We start from the raw sequence: 16,814 nt of genomic DNA, 5'->3' as shown, positions 1-16,814 counted from the left end.
TGGAAACAATGGGGTCGTACCCAGTAAGACGCAGCAGCCATGCTCAATGCATTATGGGTACACAAAATGCATTACGGTTAAAAGAACTTACAAAGAATTCCTAATCAAGTGCCTGCTAAACAAAGACCCCGGGGAAAATAACAAGAATCAGTGCATATTGAAATCGATACACACATTTTTGTACACCATTGTTGTACCTGAAGAAAGGACGCACAAGGATTGTTTAAAAACACAACGGCGGGGCTCTCCCAAGGAACGACCGACATGAGCGGTCAGCCGGACCGCGATTGTCTAATGTGCAAACACGTATGACTATTCATACCAGACCGAGCGCCCGGGGACAGAAGCGAATCCAAACAAGGAGGCGGGATACGGTACCTCTTAAAGACATACTGGGAAAAACAAAAAACATCAATAGGCAAATATTAATGTAGGATATATTATTACACGTATAACACGCGCGCACACGCAGGACGCCACCGTGTGGCAACGTGGTGTGCGAGCGCGTCCTCAAAGCTTGCATAACAGGCAACCAATCCGCTTTGAGAATCAAGTACAGGTTGCCATGGGAATGTAGGTCATATATGCATCCGCGGTTCCGCCGTATATAGGGAACCGGGGACTGCTGGTCAGAGAACTGGACGAGTCCTCCATCTTTGATCCTCTTTCCCCCTTTATATATACCCTCCCCCCTCCCCCCTCCCCCCTCCCTCTGCTGGGAATTGAGGCGGAGTCACAGGGAAGGCTCCGGCAGGTTCAAGCGAGGAGGGATGTCCGGAGACCGGGTGTGTGCCCCACGGTGTTGACCGGTACCCGGGTCTCAAAGCGTCGAGTCGGGGCACGGGGGAGTGGCTCCCAGTGACGTGGGGCTCTTCCGAGCATACATTCATAGCTTTCTCTGGAGAGAGAGAGAGAGAGAGAGAGAGGGAGAGAGAGAGAGAGAGAGAGCAGAGTAGAGTGTGTGTGGAGCTGGGACGGTGGGGAGGAGGGGGGGGTTGGTCCGTACGTCTTCACGAGGGGATCTCAATCGCCTCAAAGTTTGCATTAAGTCTTTTCTTTTTTTTTCCTTTCCCGGCCTGGAGTTTCAGTTTGAACAACGAGGCATCAAGTCCCCCTCGTCTCTGGGCCGGTGGGAATGTAAACACATGTGAGAGAGTCAGAGAGAGAGAGAGAGTCAGAGAGAGAGAGTCAGAGAGAGAGAGTCAGAGAGAGAGAGAGAGAGAGTGAGAGAGAGAGAGAGAATCTTTGGCAGAGAGCGAGGAAGTCTCTTAGGAGGTAGTGGATGGAGAGAAGCTGAAGTGGGGGGGGGGGATCGTGGCTCTGGTGAAGAGGAGGGGGGGAATCAGGTGTGTGTGTGTGTGTGTGTGTGTGTGTGTGTGTGTGTGTGTGTGTGTGTGTGTGTGTGTGTGGGGGGGGGGGGGGGGGGGCTAGGGCAAGCCTAGCCTATGAGGGAGCAGGATGCTCCTGTGTGTTAGTCCTATGGGATCCACTTGTGTTGTTGACGGGTTGCGTGTGAGCAGTGGCTGGGAAGCTGCTGCTGCTGCTACTGCTGTGTTGTTGTTGTTGCTGCTGCTGCGCCAGCCTGTGGCCAGAGGGGGGTGCCAGCGGGACGGGGAGCTGGGAAACCACAGGCTCCTTTCCCTCACCCCAGAAGCTCCTGCTGGTCGGGTCTGGAGGAGAGGGGGAGCAGACGGTTAACACGGCGGCTCGCACCGTGAGCAGAGTGTTCCCGGGCAGGAGCACAGCAATCACAGGGATCCCAGCACGGAGCCCCTCTCACCCCCTAGCGTAACGCTAGCACGGCGCCCCTCTCACCCCCTAGCGTAACGCTAGCACGGCGCCCCTCTCACCCCCTAGCGTAACGCTAGCACGGCGCCCCTCTCACCCCCTAGCGTAACGCTAGCACGGCGCCCCTCTCACCCCCTAGCGTAACGCTAGCACGGCGCCCCTCTCACCCCCTAGCGTAACGCTAGCACGGAGCCCCTCTCACCCCCTAGCGTTACGCCAGCACGGAGCCCCTCTCACCCCCTAGCGTAACGCTAGCACAGCTAGCGTTACGCTAGGGGGTGAGAGGGGCTCCGTGCTGGCGCGCCTCTGGGGACATGGCCGAGCCGCCACGCACAGCGGCCGGTTTGCCCCAACAATACCGTTGGCGACACAGGCGGTCGGAGGTGTGCGACGAATGGCGCACGCACCGGGTTTTGGATCACTCGCGCGGGTTCAGGTAGGAGGCTATAGAGTGGACTCGGGCAAAGCCGTCTCACGGTTCGACCGCTGCCGCAGTATCCCTGGCGTTAAGTGGGGCGCTCATACAGCGACCGCAACGCTCATTCTCGCGCTAATTCGGACTTTTACTTCCGGCAGATTACCGACATTCATCAACCGGACATTCACTTTTACCGCGCAAGAAAAACGGACGAAAGTATTTTGTGGAAAAAAAAAAGAAAAGAAAAGGGAACAACGTTTTTTTTTTCCGTTAGCGTTACGTTAGCGTTACGTTAGCATCCGTAGCGCTCACCGGTAGCGTAGCACTCTCCGGGCTCCAGGCCCCCCGGCCTCTCCCCGTGCGAGGGGGGGAAGAGGCCCCCATAGGAGGGGTTGGTGGTGGAGGGGTCCTGCTGGCTGATGAGGCCCTCCGGCGTGGCGTCCTCTCTGGGGGGGCCGCGGGGCGCCCCCAGGCCCGAGTCGTCCTCCTCCGCCCCCAGGTAGGCGTAGGGGCAGTACTCCCGGGTGCGGGAGTAGATGTTGGCGTTGTCGTAGCAGTCGGAGCAGATGACCAGCGAACCGGCGCCACCTGCTGGCGGGGGGGGGGGAGGAGGAGCAGAAGGGGAGCGCGAGGAAGTGAGTGAGGGAGCGGTGGACCAAGGGAGTAGTCAGACTGTAGGTTAGTGCACCACCTTGGTTAGTCCTCTACAGGAGAATCTGTTTTGCTGTCAGTATTTTTCCACAGTATTTCTCTATGAGAGAATAATAAGAATCTAACAATGGAGGAAAGGTGCAGGAGATGACACACATATATATACATATATATACACACATATATATACATACATACATACATATGTTTTTCAATGAAACCAATTGCATTTGAGGTGCCCCACATCTTTGGTTTGCATGGATGACTATGGAGGACTGGCGTAAAAAGAGGCATGCAGGGGAAACACTGCTACTTTAAACATTCATCCTCTATGTGAGCTGATTAGTATGGAACCCCCCCCCCCCGCGCCATCTCCTCAGGAAGAGAATACGGTTCTTTGTTAATCCCAGACAGGGTGATGTGGACGTCAGGGCAGAAAGTAAAGGACAGAAGTATTCAAAAGAGTGACATTGAGAACAAGAATAAAACGATTGAAGGAGATTAAGACGATTTGTCCTTGGTGGGCGTCTCGGGAAATACCAGGTATGGCAGTGCGCTACGCTACGTGCCATTTCCTCTCTCCTCCAACCTACTCATCTCACTTTCCCCCCTCCCTACAGAAAACAGCTCCGTGGTCATGCATGTTCACAGGACGCTAGTGGAAGAAAGATAAGCCTTTGTACACTCCTCTAGTGGGTGAACCCCAGATGCACATATTGAGTCACGGCTGTCCCATCACCACAGACGGCTGGTACGGTGGACGGTGTTACTTTATCCCTGCTGCTCTTGTATCTCTGCGCGGCTATAATTGAAGGTTTGACTGCGTACCGAGTATATTATTTAACTGCTGAATGATTCATGACATTCTTCGCTCAGCGTTTCATAGACACACTCTCGGCAAAAGCATGCAGACAAACTATGAATAAGGAAATTGCTATGTGGTAATCGTAAATACAAAACGGGACACAAAATAAGGAACCGAATACGGAAATGAACATAAACAAAGCATGAATTAGAACAAATTAGGACAAAAAATAAAAAGCGCAGAAACTCAACTCTGACTACTTGAGGTCCACACATTTCCAAGGACGTGTGCATGTGTTGTGCGCGTGTGTGTGTGTGTGTGTGTGTGTGTGTGTGTGTGTGTGTGTGTGTGTGTGTGTGTGTGTGTGTGTGTGTGTGAGAGTGTGTGTGCGGAGACTGACCTGTGGGAGCACCAGGGAGGCCGTCTCCTCGGGGCTGCTCCCCTGGCTGGAAGCTGCTCCGGCCGGGGAACAGCGAGCCCACCCTGCAGTGCAGCGTCCCGCCCTCATTATCCAGCTCCAGGCCCGTGTCCCCGTAGAACACACCTGGGGGGGGGGCACAGGGGCTCGTTAGGGCTAGCGCCGCTCGTTAACCACTAAAGAGGCTCGTCGTGAACTCCGCCGCTCGTTAGGGACTAGGAGTCTAGCGAGGGACGTGGCTTCTCATCATGAACGTAGTCGCTCGTTAAGGACGTACTGGCTCGTTTAGAACTAGTCGGCGTGTTAAGAACTATTAGCTCGTTAAGTACCAGTGCCTCGTTAAGAAAATAGCGGCACGCTTTAAAAGTAACTGTCTGGCGTTGAAATGTATACATTGTAGTTATCACGATGTGTATTAAAGTCACAATGTGCAGGATCAGCCCCCACCGTCGGGCAATTAAAAAACTCCATAAAAGTCTTCTGTATACTCTTAAGTGGTTGTGTGGATAGCAGGATGTTCTTGTCAACAAAGAGAGGTACGGGCTGGCCAGCATTTGTTATGTGTAGCATTATTGAAATAATTCTCAAATATTATATTATATATGATATATACTACATTAAAATAATGTGTAGTAGCCTAGCTCAACTAGAGAACCAAACTTAGTATAAAGCATTGCTCCTTTGTACCGCTAAGTGGCAAGAAGGACCGACATAACCCCAACAAATCAACTGAATGCAGAAGTGGAAGCGGAGCCCCTTTTGACTCACTTGAAAAGGGGGCTTTAAAAAGAGCCAGATAGTCTGGTGGTGTGTTTCTGCGTTCAAAACCCCAATGTCTTTGAGCAAGACGCCCTAAACCCCTTATAGCCACTCCTTAATGACCTGTATCTGAATGCACTGCAGGTCACCTGTAACAAGAGCATCTGCTGTTACATACTAATAGATTCAGCCCATAGGATGGTAAACAAACGGCGCTCCACCCACCGTCGGTGCCCTTGTGGGCGTAGCCGTTGGACAGCGGGGGCATGAGCTGCTGGTGGCTGCCAGCCTCCGAGTTGCTGTATCCCTCCTGGGGCTCCGACAAGGTGCCCTGGGAGGACAGGTAGCTGGGGATGTCGGCCGGCAGGTTCATTTCGTCTGCAACACAGGTTTTGTACAGAACAGTCTTGAGTCACGTGATAGGATTTCAACATACTTCTAGCTGTGTACTTCTGCAAACCTCAGGCCCAAAGCACACGTTTGTGTCAGGACGGATGCAAAAAAACATTAAAATATAAAATATGTGTGAAAGAAACAACGAAGAAACGTAAAAGATTTGTGTCAAGGATAAACGGGAAATCTATACTAGTGACAAAACAGCCCTGTTACATTCTTGCTCTGTTCAAACGACACAATCTCCTCCCTATTTCTTCTTTAGGGTGGCGCTACGATTAGGAACCGAACCCAAGCCTGTGGGCTTTGAGCGTTGAAGCAGAATCGCTCTCATATTTAATAACTTGATCAAATCTGACCGTCCCTAAATGTTTGCTAATGTCATGCAACCCTAAGTGTAGGAAACATTGTGATTTCCTGAGCGCTGGTTCCATCAAACCGACGGCGATACATCAAACAGCGCCGACATTAGCATGCAGGGCTGAATTTCTAAAGAATCGTATAAATAAAGCTAGCTATGATTGAATCAGTGAACTGATCACGCATGAAATGACTGATGGCATTAAGGGACCCGACACACACACACACACACACACACACACACACACACACACACACACACACACACACACACACACACACACACACACACACACACACACACACACACACACACACACACACACACACACACACACACACACACACACACACAAAGTCTAATGATTCGCCCTTGGCTTTGAATTCATTTGCGAACCGCACAATCAGCGGCATATTTACCCTCAGCGGAGTAATTTTATGCTTTTCAAGTCATCACACAACTTTGAGATAAGAAAAATGTGATGATTGCTCCGGGGGGAAAGCGGGTCGCCTGCGTAAGGGGAGGGCGAGTCCTTAAGTGTAGATGGCTGGAGAATGTAGACTAGGAGCTGAGTGCTACAGTCATGCTAGGTGCATCGTAACGTCCTGCATGTAGATCACCGGATTCACGCAAACTAAGGCTGAACAGCCTTGTGTTAGACCACAATGTTAACAATGGAATATTTCTTTTTTTCGGTCATGCTCTTGCTACGTTGAACAGACTGCCGTTTTATTCTTGTTTGCTAAGGTGCTGATCTTACCAAAGAATAGAAGTCATGCGTAAACAAACACACATTGCACGTAGCAGTGTTGCGGTAACCAGACAGGAACGCAGCGGACGCAGTCTGCTAGCCTGTAATGGCATCACTAACCCCGCCAGAAAGCTATCCGCGGTGGCCTGTAGCGATATCACTAACCAGACCTCAAGCGTGACCCCTGGGTCGGCCACCTCAGGCCATTCCATTCCCCCACAGCACCATCAGCACCCACAGCCATCCCCTCTTGGCCCCGCCACCAACCTGTATTGGTGATGCTGTAGTCCTCGCTCTTGCGGCGCATGTGGTAGATGACGATGACCCAGACCAGCGAGGTGCCCACCACGCAGCACACCACCACGATCACCACGATGCCCACCGTGGTCCAGCCGTCCTGCTCGTACGACGCGCCCGTCTCGCAGTTGGCCGACGGCGACACCCCCAGGTAGATGTGGCCGCGCTCCGTGCCCAGCGTGTTGGACATGATGCAGGTGTACTTCCCGGCGTCGGCGGGCCCCGCGTCCACGATGATCAGCAGCTGGTTGGCGGCGGCGAAGAAGTGGCGCTCCGTGAGCACCAGGGGCCCGTCGTCCTTGGTCCAGTTGAGGCGGGGGGCGGGGCTGCCGCCGGCGATGCACTGGAGCACGGCCGTCTCTCCGCGCGCCACCGAGCGGTCTTCCAGCGGGCGCATGAAGGACGGCGTCTCTGTGGGGGGGGGGGGGGGGGGAGAGCGCGCTGGTTAGTTCTGATGAAAACCTTCTATTGAAGCTCTGTAGCTTTAACACCTTTGTTTTTTTCTTCCTTTAAGCCATTGATTAAATGCCAGTGAAACACGGCAAGATTGAGCTCGATTTCGAGGTGCTACAATAAAACACATTATCGTGCGCGCCATGTGCTGTATGCTCAGAGCGGACACGCAGCACTCATCAAATAACCTCTGGTAAGAAAACATAAAAATGAAAAATTAAATCGCGCGTCGACGGCACACCGGCTATTGCTAGCAGGGCATTAGCATCGGGCTAAGCTACACCCAACCACACCCCCCGGGGGACCCACCCAGCACGGTCAGCGTGGCGTTGGCCGACAGGCTGCCGGCGGCGTTCTGCGCGGTGCAGCTGTACACGCCCATGTCCTCCGTCTTCACGTTGGCGATGAAGAAGATGTCGTCGTCCGGCATGACGTGCATGCGCCGCTCGCGGGCGGCCGGGAAGTCCGTGCCGCCGTCCTTCTGCCAGGCGATCTGCGGGGAGGGGTGGCCGTCGGCGGCGCACTCCAGCCGAGCCATGGTGCCCGTGCGGATGGTCAGGTCCATGGGCGTCTTCAGGAAGGAGGGCAGCTCTGCAGAGCGCAGGGGAGGGGGTTAGAGTAGATACTACTTTATTAATCCCCCCCCCGTAGGATCAATTTGTTTGACGCCACAAAAAAAAATACAGAGCACTAATGCAAACGAAAATAGACGCTATGGTAAATGCTGAACTAAATGCACGCGGGTCAAGACTTGGTTCTTAAGGACAGGAGACTATCGTACCAGGCACAAAGAGGGCCCAATCAGTTCTGACCGAGAACAGTTTGATAACAAACTATTAGCTTTTTATGTCATCTATGGTTTAACTGCACCTGCTGGCCAAGATGGAGGCAGCTCCCACAAGCTATTATTATAAAAATGCTAAATGTAGAAGTATAAATATCTAGGACAACACAAAATAGGTTGGATTGATTAACAAAATTAAGGCATTCTGTAGGTACAAACAAAATCACTATACGCATTCAACAGGATTCGAAGAAAGCATCGTTGTTACAAAAATAACAACGAGAACCCAAACACACAGCGGACCGGAAAAAAGGGCGGCAACAGACAAAGTCGGAGGGGGGAGGGGGTCAAGGGGGCGGAGCCTCACCGTTGACGGTGAGCCGGGCGCGGTGAGAGTAGTTGGAGCCAAAGTGGTTGGTGACCACGCACTGGTAGAGGCCCTCGTCCGTGAAGTTGACGCTGAGCAGGTGCAGCACGGTGGTGTAGCTGAGCTCGCCCTGCTGGTAGCGGGCGTAGTTCTCCACCTGCCCGTCGTACAGCACCTCCCCGTCCTTGCGCCAGGCCGTGGCCATGGGCGAGTCGCTACTGCTGGACGCCACGCAGCTCAGGGTCACGTTGGTGCCCCGCAGCGCCGTGGCCGTCTCCGGGTGGGCCGAGATGCGCGGCTTGGGGAAGTCATCTGTGGGGGGGGAGAGAGAGGAACGTCAGGCCTCACTACAGAAGTAGTGAAGAATTACTCAGAATGATGCAAAGGCCTGCTATGGCTGTTAAGTTTGTTATACTTTTAGTATATGTTTTTTGTGTTTCATGTCCATTTGATTGTTAAACCTTAAGTATGTGTTATATGTGTAATGGGTCATTTTATCTTTTGACTTGTACAAAGATGTGTTTATAGTTATTTTAGTTCTGGTGTTTATGTTTTCCTTTTGGTGCATTTGGCCTGTTAACATCTGCGAATGGACAACAGATGTGAAATAGCTATTTTGGCTAATTCTGGCACATCGAAATTTTTCATGTTTATTATTGTGCAATGTCCAGGTCTAAATCTTAAATAAATAAATAAATTAGGGCCTTGAGCCAGTAGGTTCACCAGTGTTTCATTGTCTATACGTTTGCTGAATGTAATTGTTTGCATAAGTAGGGACACAAGAAGGGACCTGCTCTAGTCACTAGAGTTTCTGTGTATATTTTAAGGAATAAGGTAGCTACCTAGCCTGGTTATCAGTCAGAAATTATAGCTATTCAATTTAAAAAATGTAAACATTATAAATACACAAATGTATAATTACACACATTCAAGACCCTACAAATGTGCTAATGTCAAGTTGTGGTTGTATCCACACATATATTATAGAAAAAGGGAAGAGAGCGTACACTGACCACAAACAAATTCCTCGGCAGTGACAGACAGGATGTCCCGCCCAACCAGGCTGGCCGGGTGGGCACACACAGCAGAGACTGATTGGTGGAAATGGCTGTCAATCAACCACTGCCCCAGCCACTGCAGCTGGCAGTCACACAGAAGGCTTGTGGTGTTCAGCATACTTAGAGCAGAGGAGGATAATAAAAGGATGTTAAACTCTCATATCTGATGTCAAATGCTGACACTATTATTATCTCTTGATGGCCATCTATGTGCATCAATGGATGAGTGTCACATTAACACATAAGGATATATTCTACAGACACATTTTGCAGTAAAGGTCGCCTTTTGGACTTATTAAGTCATTTCATCGTACTGCTCATCTTAATATTCCCCTCATAAAACCACAAGCATGCCGTTTACTATTCCTTCAATGCGGCGACATCAAAAGAGCTCACATTTCCCATTGCGTTCCAGGCCTGTCCTTAAATTATTATTAACTTTAGTGAAAACGCTGGAATTAAACCTGACATTTCAATGCGTCAAAGAGGCTAAGTGCAACCAGAGCATTACCATTTTAACACACTTACCATCTTAAAACCCACTTTCCATTTTTAAAAACACTTTCCATTTTAAAACACCCTTCCCATCTTAAATCACACTTTCCATCTTGGAAAAACAATTTCCATCTTAAACAGACTATCCATCTTTAAAAACACACTTTCAATTTGGAAACATAATTTCAATCTTGAAACACCCTTCCCATCTTAAATCACACTTTCCATCTTACAACCCACTTTCCAATCCTTAAAAACACACTTTCCATCTTAAAACACCCATTCCATCTTTACAAACACACTTTCCATCTTAAAACACCCATTCCATCTTAAAACACCCATTCCATCTTTAAAAACACCCTTTCCATCTTAAAACACCCATTCCATCTTTAAAAACACCCTTTCCATCTTAAAACACCCATTCCATCTTTAAAAACACCCTTTCCATCTTAAAACACCCATTCCATCTTTTAAAACACCCATTCCATCTTTAAAAACACCCATTCCATCTTTAAAAACACCCTTTCCATCTTAAAACACCCTTTCCTTCTAAAACACAGCTTAGGCAGGGTTTTTTGCTCACGATAACCAAATCCACTCACAAGGATTTCAGCTGCAGGTGAGCCAGGGAGTCAGGGTGGACCGACATAATGCCGTTCTTGCTCAGGTCCCTATAGGGAGGGCGAAGAACAGAGGGAGGGAGGGAGAGAGAGAGAGACGCAGGGAGGGAGGGAGGGGCAGGACATAAACGTATAGATTAGGACACTTGTGCGGTGCGAAGGGATAAAGCTGGCGGCGCTCTTGGGTTCACAAGCCCATCAGACAAGACCAGCACTACGGTAATAAAGTGCCAGCGAGCCCTGGGGGCCCATTTTCTCTTCCCGAAGCAAACACTGATCCTATGGATAAAAATGGTATGGTGTGGGTTTTTCCTGCAATGGAAAGGCTTAGGCACCCCACTCTAGGCTTTTTTCACCGTGCCTAAGCCATCCAGGAGATAAGACGCAAGAAGAAAAAGGTAAAGGTTAAAACTACCAGATTGTCCATGCATTTATTGCTGCAGTTCAGGCATCCCACGACCAGGGTTGATGGTGGCTCCATCGATACGGCTTAGCGACGACGACAGCGAACACGGGGGCGCTACATCTCAAGAGCCATGAAGTGACCCACCACCAAAAACGGATTGGTATTTCTAAAATCCTTGTTTAGGCTTGTTTGGGAACTACACTGCCATTCACATGACGTGCAGGATTATAGCAACACAACACGAAGTGCCTGAGGTTAAAACCTCATATCAAGTCCTTTACCGTCTTCTCTTGTTTTTGGCAGACAATCACTGCCAAGAACAGGTTGAGCGATCACACTACTGTAGCCTGGCTAGTGACATCGCCCTGTGACAGGAACTGTCACTTAAAGCCTTATTTATAGCCAGCTGGAACCCTGGTGGTCCTATGGTATGGACACCTCAGAGGGGAGGGAAGGCCTTCATACTCACAGGTGCTCCAGCTCCTCCAAGCCCTGGAATGCTTTCTTTGTGATGGACTTGATCTTGTTCCTCTGGAGAATACTGGGTAGCAAGAGAGGTTGAAGTTAGTTTAAGCAACGCCTTCCAAAATGACTTGGAAGTTTGAGTGCAAAGTAAGTTCAAAATGTTATCCTCGTTTTGTTTAAACAAGCTCTATGTAGGTTCAGGTTTGGACAGATCCTGCTTTGTGACCTTCTCCTTGGTCTGGTTGAGGAACACCGCTACAGGCGAACACAGTGCCAGAACCGCTTATTACAAGTAGAAAATAAGCCAACGGCGGCTTGTTATCACTGGAAATCAAACTTTTCCTTTGTTAACCTGGAATGTGGCATTAACATCTAATGTGAGCACCTAGAGCTGTGCTTGTAAATAACACACAACTAATTACTACTGGGGCATTGCAAGCGAAAACCAATCATGAAATCATCTTAACCCATGCACTCGTTCACAGTAAACGAATACCACCGAGACATTCCCAAAACAGCCAGGTATTCCACGGAGCGCGGCCCTTACAGAGTGTTGAGCTTCTTCATGCCCTCGAACACGCTGATGGAGTCCTCGATGGCCCAGGAGATCTCATTATTGCGGATATCTCTGAAAGGCAGAGGAGCAGCGTGTAAACACTCAAGACACGTTTTCAACAGACAGGGGTGAATAGACCGCAGGCCTTTCAGAAGCAGAGGACGGAGGAGAGGAAACCCGATGGGCTGACACGGGGTTAGTGTTATCCTGAGGAAATATTAACATGGTCCTTTTCAGCGAGCAGCTTTTAATTGCGCCTCTCGCTCTGCTTATTGGACACCACTGCAGGTCCCAGAGAGGCCCCGAGTACAGGACAGGTCATGGACCTTCCTTTGTCTGCGTGCCCGGGTTCTTTTCAATAGGCCATGGCCCCGTTCTGGTTGTCATGCACTGACCTCCATACCACAAGCCCCTGCTTGTACCACCACCCAGCTACTTCCCCCCCCCCCCCCCCCTTAGAGCGCCATGTGTTCTCACAACACAGACGTACCTCACAAATAGATGTTCCGGGGGGATGTGCTTCATTAAGCCTTTTTCAATGCAAACTGAGGGGAACTCTCCCCAGCCCCCACCCCTTAGTGGGGTTCAAACCACCCCCCTCCGGCCATTGGAATCAGTCATTATAGCTGCTAAATATAACCAAGGGGACCCCAAGTGATAAGGTATGAATTGGTTGATGACATTTTGGTTTGGTGGAGGAATATGAAACAATTGAAGAAAAAAATGATGTTGAAAAAAAATAAAACTACAAAGAAACGGGTTTCTATTAAAACTACAATGACTTCAACACATCCACATTTAAAAATGAGGTGAGTAGAAGACGGAAGACGGAATTAGATCACAAACAAACAAATACACACTTCAAACTAAACTAGAAATAATCTATTTATATTTATTTTGCGACTTCACTGTGCATTCCATGACAGGACCAACACTACGGAGACACAAAGAAATGAAATAAACAAAATAAAAAGACCTACTTTTGACGTAAGACTTCATCAGAAAGCAGAAGTGAAAGAGGTTAGTTATAAATCCTTGGATAAAGACGGTGTGTTTTGGTTTTCTTTATAAGGGAGCTGTTGTCTAGAGTCTAGACAACAGCTACAGAGACAGGCAGTTGACCTGACGCCTACAGAAAAGGTAATGGACATTTACTCCGAAAACCAAAAAGATATTAGTTTAGTTTTACATCAGAGATAGGACAGAGCTCCAGAGACAAACAGATGGAGGACTCACAGGCTGCGGAGGCTGGCCAGGCCGCCGAACACCCCCTCTCCCAGGTGGCTGATGGTGTTCTCCCCCAGGTTCAGGTTCTCCAGGAGGCCCAGACCCACGAAGGCCGTGTCCTCCAGACGTGTCAGGTGGTTGAAGGAGAGGTCCCTGCACAGCAGAAGATCCACGGGAGAAGACATTACACAACGAGATTTGACTCGGGCCAGGAATACACGCTTAAGGGCACGCAAGGACCACGCAGACGCTTCGACGCAGGCGTGAACCTCTTCTGGTTCTTCAACGGGGTTTAGTGAGCAGCCCTCGCTGCTGCGTCGCCTCGACGGAAGGTTACAATTTTTGGGAGGTGCACGTCAGCCCCTTGTGGTGGACATAAGGAGGGACCGCAAGGACGTAACGGGTCCGTATCCCCCTTGCGCTGGGTGAACGTGGGACCGTAATCAGCCCTTTAGAAGACACCATACCACAGCCATGTAGCTCAGATATATTACACTATATTAACCCCAGACGGGAAATTAGAGAGCAAATAAGATGCAAAGCAGGTTATCAAATGTCTCCTGAGAGGCCCGGGGCCAGCTGTCGCTAGGCGAGAGACAGGGTGAGTGGGATGGTTTTTTTTGCATCGCATAGGAAGCCGAACTCACAGTTGTTCGAGCTTCTGGAGGAACTCCCAGGCGTCTGCTCGTATGATGCCGATGGTGTTCTGGCTGAGCTGCAGGACGCGCAGCATCCGCAGGCCGTACAACCAGCCCTTACTTACCTCCGTCAGGTTGTTGTGCTCCAGCTCTCTGGAGGGTTAAGACAACACACACCGATGATCAGGGGTGGTTTTATTGCATACGGGTCGTAACAAGTTGAACGTGAGGTGTGAAGTGAAAGGTAATTGAACGGTCCTGCACACAAGCTGCTAGAATACATTCAAAGAAACAAGTGTTTGCCTAGTAAATTAGCAAATGAGTGTAACAGAAAAGCAACCGCTATCCAGTCCACTCGCATCAAAACTCACTTAAATAAACTTGTTCATGTTTCCAACGGCTCTATTCTACATTTTGAGCTACATTATGAGACATGCCACCCTTCCAGTTTCCTTCCGCCCAACTATAAGGCCTGTTTACTCACAGCTCCTCCATGTTGTTGAGCCCAAAGAAAGCTCCGTCCATCAGCTTGGTGATGCCGTTCCTCTGCATCTTCAGGGAGCGGAGGGATTCCATCCCCTTGAAGGTCAGGCTGTCCACCACCTTGATCTTGTTACGTTTAATCTCACTGGAAAATGGAAATAACCCGTCATCTATTTGACACAACAAATGTCTGACAATCAACTTGGAAAAAACAAACTAGGCAATGTTATTAAGAAGAAGAAGAACAACAACAAGACCGACAAGAAGAGGAAGAAGAAGAACAACAACAACAACAACAACACCTATACGATGAGCAAGAAGAAGGAGGGGAAGAAGAAGAAGAACAACTCACAGGAAGTTGAGCATGGGCAGCTTGAAGACCTTGGAGGGCAGCAGGGCCAGCCGGTTCCGGTTGAGTTTGAGCACCAGCAGGGTGCTGGAGATGTTGTCGAAGCAGCCCGGCTCCAGGGTGCTGATCTTGTTGTTGCTCAAATTCCTGGGCGATAGAGAAGTGGGAACAACGCTGCCGTTAGAAACACAAGACTTGCTTGTTTGTTTTGGTGCTCACACTAGGACAGGACCAGCTGGGTTTGACACAACCTAATGAGAAACATTAAGGCAGTATATTGTCATTGGGCCTTATTCTACCAGTATTAATATATTTTAAATAATATATAATTAAACTTTTAACTTTTTTTTAAACACATGTCTTAAGCCTTGATTAGTAAATCAGTCATCAGTAAATCAGCCCAACCCTTAAACAATAAAAACAATGCAATGACTATGATAACTCTCACTACACTGGTGCACACCACTTTCTGATTTAATGCACTCTGGCGGAAACAATGACATACGGCAGTGGGTTTGAGTAGTAATAATAAATGGAAATAGGCTTATAAATCTGAAATCACCTTGAACGTAAACGTCTACAATTAATCCTGATGTAGTCCAGTGTTAATAAACGTTAGTAAACCTTAGAATGAATCACAGATTGTTGTGATTTCACCAATGACATAATCCAAACATGAAGCCAATGGAATAGCACTACATGGTGCAAACACACTTTCTCGGAAAACACAATAGAAGAGTAAGAAAACTTAAATAGGAACTTACAGGTATTTGAGTGGCATGGAGGGGAAGGCCTTGAGCACAGAGATAGAGTTGGAAGCGAGGTCTAGGGACTCCAAGGATGTGTACGGCTGCAGCTGATGCAGAGCTAACTCCCAGATCCGGTTGTGGATCCTGGATAAAGGCAGTTAGAGACCAATTAAAAGCCAATCTACCACTGTCAGTGTATTACTCAAATATACACAGTTGTTGAAAGGAGAAACTAGATATAATCTATGACTGGATTTAGCATTTAGATTGCAAAAACATGTATGCCTTTGTGGTAGAGTGGAAAGCCTAACAGCCTGCTAAACAGCTAGAACATTTAATATTTTGTGTCTGAAAGGGACTTTTTAAATACTTTTTTGCTAATCTCAAATCACAAAACCAGTTTTCACAATAATATGAGTTTACAACTGACGCATAATTATTAAAGCAAGGCATTGTTAGCATGAATAAACATACAATATATAATAGAAATAGAAATTGACCCTGATCTTTGCATTCACCAGAACATCATCACAGCAACCTAGAACCTGACAAGATGCTGGACTTACAATGACAATGATGTGACGTTGGAGGAGACGTCCCCAAGGGAAGGAATAGAAGTCAACTCGTTATGATTCATGCTCCTGCAAATGTAAATAAAACAAACATTCAAACACAATCATCCACATGTTTCGACATGATATTCAGCTCGGAGCGATGACATGATCCCTCCCAATGAATCACGGCAGTGATCCGATTGCCTTGAGACGGCTCAGAGGTGCTCGGAGTTTTAGGGATACTACTTACACTTGGGTGATCCAGCTAGGGGGGTAACGAGGAGCTGTCGTAAGTCTTTTGCGGTTGCAGTCCAGGATATGAATCTCGTCGGATCCACTTTTACACGTGCATGGACCAGGACAGGGCTCCAGTGCACAGGCAGTCAAACCCAACAACATGAAGACGACGGCCAGAGACACAGGCCAATCCTCCGCCATTTTAAATGTCTTCCTAGCCATAGCTACGTGGCTAACTTGCTAACTGTCCGAACAATAGTTGTAAAGCACACAACACGCTCGTTTCCGGCACCGGGGATTAATCAAACGTGCACATAATTCCGCGGAGAGGTGGATCAATCCCATATCGTGGCGTGAAATACATTTTTCCAACTTGCTGATGGCATCCCTGCCGAGATTTTCCCCGTCTTCCCTGGAATTCCTTCCGCTAGCTTTATTGCTCCAAGAAGGCACATTTCCCAATACTGTACATGATACCGTACACCTCCAGTCCAGATCACAGTGCCATGGCACCGACCCTACTTGTTGCAAACTATTATCACACAGATTGTCTTATTTTAAATCAAAAAGTTATTTTTTCCCCGACTTGTGTCTCGAAGGAACAACAAAGCGCCTCGCATTGACGACATGAGATACCTCAGGTCCCGCCCCTTCCAGCATGTTTACACGGATTCAATTGGAAGGCGCTCAAGCCTGTCATGTGTCTGCTGCTAGCCTATTGGAATTTATAAG

The 16,814-nt window shown here is 48.8% G+C and overlaps 1 protein-coding gene across 2 annotated transcripts; it reads right to left on the bottom strand.

Moving 5' to 3' along the window:
- Positions 1-720: 720 nt before the first annotated feature.
- Positions 721-16,708, bottom strand: lrig2 (leucine-rich repeats and immunoglobulin-like domains 2). Of its 2 annotated transcripts, none has more exons than XM_079747317.1 (18): positions 16,096-16,708; positions 15,858-15,932; positions 15,307-15,435; positions 14,546-14,689; positions 14,195-14,338; positions 13,720-13,863; positions 13,082-13,225; positions 11,837-11,917; positions 11,294-11,365; positions 10,401-10,469; positions 9,259-9,422; positions 8,246-8,557; positions 7,404-7,685; positions 6,612-7,052; positions 5,065-5,217; positions 4,063-4,206; positions 2,519-2,797; positions 721-1,670 (listed from the first exon to the last, which is right to left on the bottom strand). In XM_079747317.1, the coding sequence occupies exons 1-18, from the start codon at positions 16,302-16,304 to the stop codon at positions 1,444-1,446; spliced, it is 3,213 nt and encodes a 1,070-aa protein (XP_079603443.1). In that variant the 5' UTR covers positions 16,305-16,708; the 3' UTR covers positions 721-1,443. The 2 variants fall into 2 exon arrangements, with proteins under 2 accessions (XP_079603443.1, XP_079603444.1); XM_079747318.1 differs by having other exon boundaries at positions 2,519-2,794.
- Positions 16,709-16,814: the final 106 nt, after the last annotated feature.

Source organism: Pollachius pollachius, assembly GCF_949987615.1.
Source record: "Pollachius pollachius genome assembly, chromosome: 12".
NCBI classification, from domain to species: Eukaryota; Metazoa; Chordata; class Actinopteri; order Gadiformes; family Gadidae; genus Pollachius; species Pollachius pollachius.
Note: the sequence above shows the minus strand (reverse complement) of the source record. Positions and strands in the feature narration are given on the sequence as shown.